Below are 6,272 nucleotides of genomic sequence, written 5' to 3' on the forward strand. Positions count from 1 at the left end.
GCTCATTCCTTCATTCCAGCCATCTCCAGACCCCTCTTTGCTTAGTCACCGCGGTCCGACCCCTTTTCGGTCTGACATGAGTTGCGACCCTCTGACATGGACAGAGGGCGCCGGTAGAAAAAGGGATCTTCGGACTATCGTAGATGCGGCGCCGTTCGATTCACAGTGTCAGCTTTGGATCGACACCGTGACAGATAAAACTCGCCAACCCTACACAGATAAGGTCATCATGAAAAACCACTTCACTGTCTCGTACTATCAAATGGCATGCTCACTTGTTCTCTCTCATGACAGCGCTTTCTGCTCTACATGCTGCTCATATGTCTTGCGCACAAAAATACCGCCATCGACGTGACTGCTTTCATGCACATCATCCAACGGAATAGAGTTGGTGATGTGCACTGTTCTCCCCCTGGACCCCTGCGCATATCCATTGATTGGCATACTTCCACTGCCTGTCGCATACTTGCCGCCCGTGCGCCTGGTCGTTTGATAGTTCTTGATGGACCGGGCCAGGACACCCTTGAGAGCGGGCAGAGACCCCACAATGACGGCAGTCGCTGTCTCGACCGCGCCCCAGATGGCGAGACCGACGAGGTCGACCTGATCACCCACGATGACCTGCGACATGCGGACAATGGCGACAGCGATTATGATGAAACCGAGGCTGAAGGCTATACCAAGACCAATCTTCTTGCGCTTGTCTAGTTGGAGGGAGGGCAGGACCATGATGGGGAGTGCCATGATCATGAGATCGCTGGCTATGTCGACGGACGTCGAGTAGAGGACGTTGAAGCGCTGCATCCAAACGTCTCTGTCCGAGTCGCAGCCACCTGCAGCATGTCAGCGAGAGCCTGCGCGTGGAAGGGGGCCAAGCAGTAGGACACATGGCAGTCACATACCAGCTTTGAAATATTGACCCGGGGGCGTGCAGGTCAGAGCACTGGCCAGCCAGCATCCAATGTAAGCCAGCGCGCAAAATACACAGACACAATACCAGAGCCTTCGTAGCACGGGCAACGGCCTAATCACCCGGTAAAAGAGTGCCAGGAAGCTCGCCTTGATGGCCCACAGCGTCGTCCAGAACAGTTTGATGATGGGAAACTGCCACCGCTTCAGCTCAATCTGCATCTGGCTGATACCCTCCACGTCGGTGAAATCGAGTCGTCCGGCAATGAGATACGTTGTGTACCACAGCGCATTCATCTGCTGCGTCTGCAGGATGGCCATGGTGAGGATGCATAGCCAGGCGAAGATGACCCAGCAGTCGTCGGGAAGAAAGGTGCGATTCTGGCGCCACCGGACGCTGAGGCGGACACCCACAAAGATTGTGGCTACGCTGAAGCACACCCAGATGATAGCCAGGAGACCCTCGCGGTCAATCGTTCGCGCGGCGCCCTGGAGGGGAGCACTTGGGTCGGGCGGCGGCGGCGGGAGCTGCTGGTCTGGTTCGGACATTTTGTTCGTGGCGCCCACTAGTCAATGACACTGGAGGGGGGGCTGGAACTGTTATAGGCATCCGCATCTCCGCGACACATTGCATCCTGAACGGCTAATTACTACGTGTATCCCCCTTTCCTGCCGCGTTGCTGCAGGTACAGTTCCCAAACGGCATGTGCAGAAGGACCCCAGACAAGGGGATTCGTGGCGACAGGCCTCGCTGCCGACCCAGAAGTGCAGCTGCAGCAGAGATGCGTCTGAGACGCCATGTACCTGTTTGCAAGCAGCATCCTTGCACTGGCCGCCCGTGGTGAGGATCAGGGCAATTTGCAGGGTCAAGACTCAAAAGGTTTGACATGACAGGCCGTCATCAATACGTCGTGCATTGCTGATACTGCTGGCTCGGAGACTCGGCCCTGTCCCATGCATGTGGGATTTATTAGATCCTGCTGATACCCGCAGGACTCTTTGCAGCTCAAGGGGACCGACAGAGCTCGAGTCACTCTTCTCTACAGTCAGTGTCCTCACACTTGGAGTCGTTGGCACGCTCTAGCCGTTGAAGCATGACGACCTCTCTGTGGGCTGAAGAGGACATGGATGGGCTGAAGAGGACATGGATGGGCTGAAGAGGACATGGAAGATTGTCAACCATGTCTGGACTCTGGTCTGCTGTAGTGGTGTGTGGCGGCGCGAATCCTCTGCCAAGCTTCCTGCAAGCATTCGAGGTCGCGGCCCAGGTTTCGACAGTGGCACGCTGTGCCACTTTTCGAACCCATGGCTATTTCTGCGGTAATAATAATATCAACTGACCTGGGCTACGGACTTTTGCTCACAGCTCAAGGCATGCCTATGCTCAGCCCCAGAGGACAGTACCCCTCCAACAGCCACCAAACCTCGGTCCATTCTCGTTCGTTCAGAGTCGCGCTACAATGAGTCTGCAACGGATGTGTCAGCTTGATGAAGAAAGTCGTAGACGTGGCTCTTTCCAGCCAGCTAGCCAAGACCAAGACCTGCTCACCCTTTTCCCGTCGTGGACGCGATCTTCCGGCCCGACGAATCGTACAAAATAGTCCAGCGGACCAATTTCCCAATTTGATGGAGACGCTGCAGTAGTTTATCGGCACGGCTCTGTCACAGCATCTCCCCGGCTCGACCCCTGCTTGGCGGCTCGACCCCAGCTCATGCAGACTTGGCAACATTGGCGGTCGAATGAAGGGGGCGGCTCATATGCAGTTGGCTGCATGGAAAAGCCTTGCACGTGGTCGCCGTTGGTCCAGAATTCCCTCGCACCTTTTTTTTTTCATGCATTCGGGGCTGGACTCGGGCTAGTTTTCGGGTTGACGGACAATGTCTCGCCTCCTTGGCCTCCAGGTTCAAGGACCTGAATCCAGACTTGGACCTTGTCATTCCATACGAACGGTGCAGCTGCGGTATGTCCGCGAGATGAACTGCATAGAGGCAAGCCCATGATTGTAATTCTATTTCGACATCGCCCCCTGGTCAGTGGGATACCACACGATTACCTGCCTAATAGCGTAAGATGATCGGATTCGCTGACCTCAAACCCATGGGGATACCCACGTGTGTCGGTGTCCACCACGAAGCTTCGAGTTGAAATAAGAATGCTGGTCTGGGCTGTTGTGAGCTGAACACTTTTGGAAGCCTTCACACCGGTCAAGGAAAGTTGCAGATCTCTTACGCCCTCCAACCGACACGATGCGTTTTCTCCCACTTGTCTCGCTGCTGGGGTCGACACTCGCCGCCGCGCAGGAGTGCAGATGCGTTAGTCACCATCCTCCAAACCCATTTATGCCCAAATATGTCGCTGATCGTCATTGCTAGGTCCCTGGCGACAAATGTTGGCCGTCGCGATGCTCCTGGGACGGACTGGACAAGCTCCTCGGCGGCAACAAGCTCATCAAGAGCCAGCCCCTTGCGCGGTCCTGCTACGACGGGCCCGACAAGGACTTGGACGAGTGCGCCTACGTAACCAAGATGTGGTCGGACCAGGATTTCCAGACATCCCAGCCCATTGGCCGACCGTACCCGTACAACATCACCTGCGCGCCCGTCGACTACGCCGCCGACGAGACACCCGGGGAATGCCTACTGGGTCCCCTCCCGACGTACGCTGTCAATGCGACAACACGGGAAGATATCGAAGCTACACTGGCGTATGCAAAACGCAAGAACATCCGCCTCGTGGTCACTGGCACGGGCCACGATCTGCTGGCTCGATCGGACGGCTATGGCGGTCTTGAGGTTTGGTTGCGCCACTTCCGCAACGACATTCAATTCCAAAAAACGTTCCAGCCCTCGGACGGCTGCACCAAGTCTGGCTGGACGGGTAGCGCCATCCACATTGACGGCAACTACCAGTGGCGCGATGTCTACAAGGTGGCCAAGGCCAATGACGCGATTGTGGTCGGCGGCGGCGCTGTCTCTGTCGGCGCGATTGGCGGCTGGGCATCTGGTGGTGGCCACGGGCCTGCCACGCGCAACTATGGTCTTGGAGCGGATCAGATCCTCGAGGCTGAAGTCATGCTGGCCGACGGGACTGTTGTCACCGCCAACCACTGCCAGAACACGGATCTGTTTCGGGCGATGCGTGGCGGTGGTCCTGGCTACGGTATCACGCTGAGCGCCGTCGTCAAGGCACATCCCAACGTCGACGTTGTCACGTTTCACTCTCTTGCCATCGCGCCCTATGCGCAGACACCCGAGAACGCAGACCTGCTCGACGCCGTCAGCGTGCTGATCCAGAACTTCCCCGACTTGAGCGATGCTGGGTTTGCCGGCTACGCCTACTGGTTCCGCAACTTCCCAGGCCCCTTTATTGGCGAGATCCAGTCTGGCTACTCTCATGGCTTCTGGACTATTGGCAAGACCCAAGAGGAAGCGGATGCTGGCTTCGCGCCTGTCCGCTCTCTGCTCGAGCCCTTCAAGGATCGCCTCCTTGTCGTCGAGAGCTTCCGCAACTACACCGACTACTGGTCCTTTTACGAGGCAGAGTCTGGCCTGTACGACCCCACTGGCGACACGTCTATTGTCACGTCACGCTTGATTGACCGCCCTGCCGTGGAGGACTACGAACGCGTACGTGATGCCGTCGAAGTCATGAGCGGCGACGCCTCGGAATACGCATCCAACGTCGTCCTCCTCGTTGGTGGAGGCCAGAACTTTGAAGACGCCGACGACGAGACTTCTGGTCTCCACCCCGCGTGGCGAACGTCATCCTTTGCGCTCGTCACCGGGCGCGGCGTGCCCAAGACCGCGAGCAACGAGCTGCGCAAATATGTCAACGACGATATCACCTTCGTCAAAGGCGCCGCCACGAAGAAGCTGGCGCCCAACACGGGCGGTTACATGAACGAGGGCGACCGACATGATCCAGAGTACAAGGACACGTTTTACGGATCCAACTACGTGGCGCATCTGGCCACCAAGAACAAGTATGACCCCGACCATGTCTTTTACTGTCCGACATGTGTTGGCTCGGAAGAGTGGAAGGAGAGACCTGATGGACCGCTCTGTCGGGTTTAGACATCACGCATGTGGCTTGCAGAAGCAGGGACTTTAATATTAGACACTACATATCCTAAGTAAACCATGTTCTCTTCTCTCTCTGTCTCTTGCATGACCCGTGAGCTCGGCACGCCGGGGCTCGAGTTCCCATGTCTCTTGAAGTTGCGCTCTTGTGCTCTTCTTCCCGAAGGATTGCGTGCCAGCCTGAATCAAACGCTGGGCCGCGCTCAACTTGGAGCTCACAATGTGCTTCCGAGGGACTGGCCATTCTTTGCTTCCAGTACGAGTCTAGCTGCCAAGTTACTGCAGACGTCCCTTCTCACTTGTTTGACACCAGTCCCTACAATGAGTTTCTCTTGAGCAAGGTGGTGCAATATGGTTCAGCATAGCGAACAGCTTGCTGAAACTGGACTAGAGGTAGAAGTAGCGAAAAGGACCGGACAAAGTGTCCATGACCTCGCCAATGACGGTTGAGCCACCGGCATAACCCATGTCAATGGGACCTTCCAGCGACGCCTTTCGGGGCGGCGGCTTGTTGGCCCATGTATTGTGACCATAGGGGCGGCCGTTGAACTCGCAATGGCGCTTGTTGGGGTTGATTGCTTGCCAAAAGGTCCACATGCGGTCCATCATATCATGGTGCACCCAGAAGGCAGGGTATCCAGGGGAGGTGAAGAGGTCACCTCCAGGGTCGCCACTGTTGTTGGGTCAGCTTACAGTATAGGTTGCAGCTGCTTTTAGGGAGGCGTCGCCTACCCGATCGTGTAATGAATCCTGTCGTGAGAGCCAATCGAGGGCGTGTAAGGCACACATTCGGACAGAAGCCGGTCCTGTTAGATATCAGGCTTCAAGAGCAGGTCTGTCTACGCCAAGCGTGATACCAAATCTCATGCGCGTTTGTGGCAAGGCCCGGTTGGACGTACTGAGAGCTGTCGAGTAGTTGGCGTAGCGGATGATCATGGCACCACCAAGATCGCACAGGATCGCGGAGGTTGTAGCCCAAGCCACCGCCAGGGCCGGGAGGAGCGCCGCCCTGGATGCCGCCCACAGGACCGAAATTGACCGTCATGTTGACAAATGGACCAGTTATCACGTATGCGCCCCCCGTGCCTGTCGGCAAAGGAATAGGATCACACGAAACGCCTTCAGGAGTGATAATGACAGGCCCATCGTGGGGGACATAGTTTCTATTGTCACCGAGGCTGTAGTCGTCACCGTTGAAGAGGGGCGAGTTTCGGGAGCGCTGACATACTTGGCCCAGTCCTAGTATGGCTGGAGTCCCTTGTAGCCGCACTCTTCAAGGAGAG

At 56.6% G+C, this 6,272-nt stretch overlaps 3 protein-coding genes across 3 annotated transcripts; 1 reads left to right on the plus strand and 2 right to left on the minus strand.

Moving 5' to 3' along the window:
* Positions 1–285: 285 nt before the first annotated feature.
* J7T54_002679 (Pth11-like integral membrane) lies at positions 286–1,458 on the minus strand (the record flags this gene model as incomplete). Its single annotated transcript, XM_051510504.1, has 3 exons — positions 286–833; positions 903–943; positions 998–1,458. 3 exons carry the CDS (start codon positions 1,456–1,458, stop codon positions 286–288), a joined length of 1,050 nt encoding a protein of 349 aa, XP_051358599.1.
* Positions 1,459–3,156: 1,698 nt separating this feature from the next.
* On the plus strand, positions 3,157–4,983 carry J7T54_002680 (fad binding domain-containing protein; the record flags this gene model as incomplete). Its single annotated transcript, XM_051510505.1, has 2 exons — positions 3,157–3,222; positions 3,283–4,983. The coding sequence occupies 2 exons, from the start codon at positions 3,157–3,159 to the stop codon at positions 4,981–4,983; spliced, it is 1,767 nt and encodes a 588-aa protein (XP_051358600.1).
* A 393-nt stretch (positions 4,984–5,376) lies between these two features.
* On the minus strand, positions 5,377–6,034 carry J7T54_002681 (uncharacterized protein; the record flags this gene model as incomplete). Its single annotated transcript, XM_051510506.1, has 2 exons — positions 5,377–5,662; positions 5,889–6,034. 2 exons carry the CDS (start codon positions 6,032–6,034, stop codon positions 5,377–5,379), a joined length of 432 nt encoding a protein of 143 aa, XP_051358601.1.
* Between the last annotated feature and the right edge of the window lie 238 nt (positions 6,035–6,272).

This window comes from Emericellopsis cladophorae (assembly GCF_022114955.1).
Source record: "Emericellopsis cladophorae strain MUM 19.33 chromosome Unknown NODE_114_length_25263_cov_114_254427, whole genome shotgun sequence".
Taxonomy (NCBI): Eukaryota; Fungi; Ascomycota; class Sordariomycetes; order Hypocreales; family Bionectriaceae; genus Emericellopsis; species Emericellopsis cladophorae.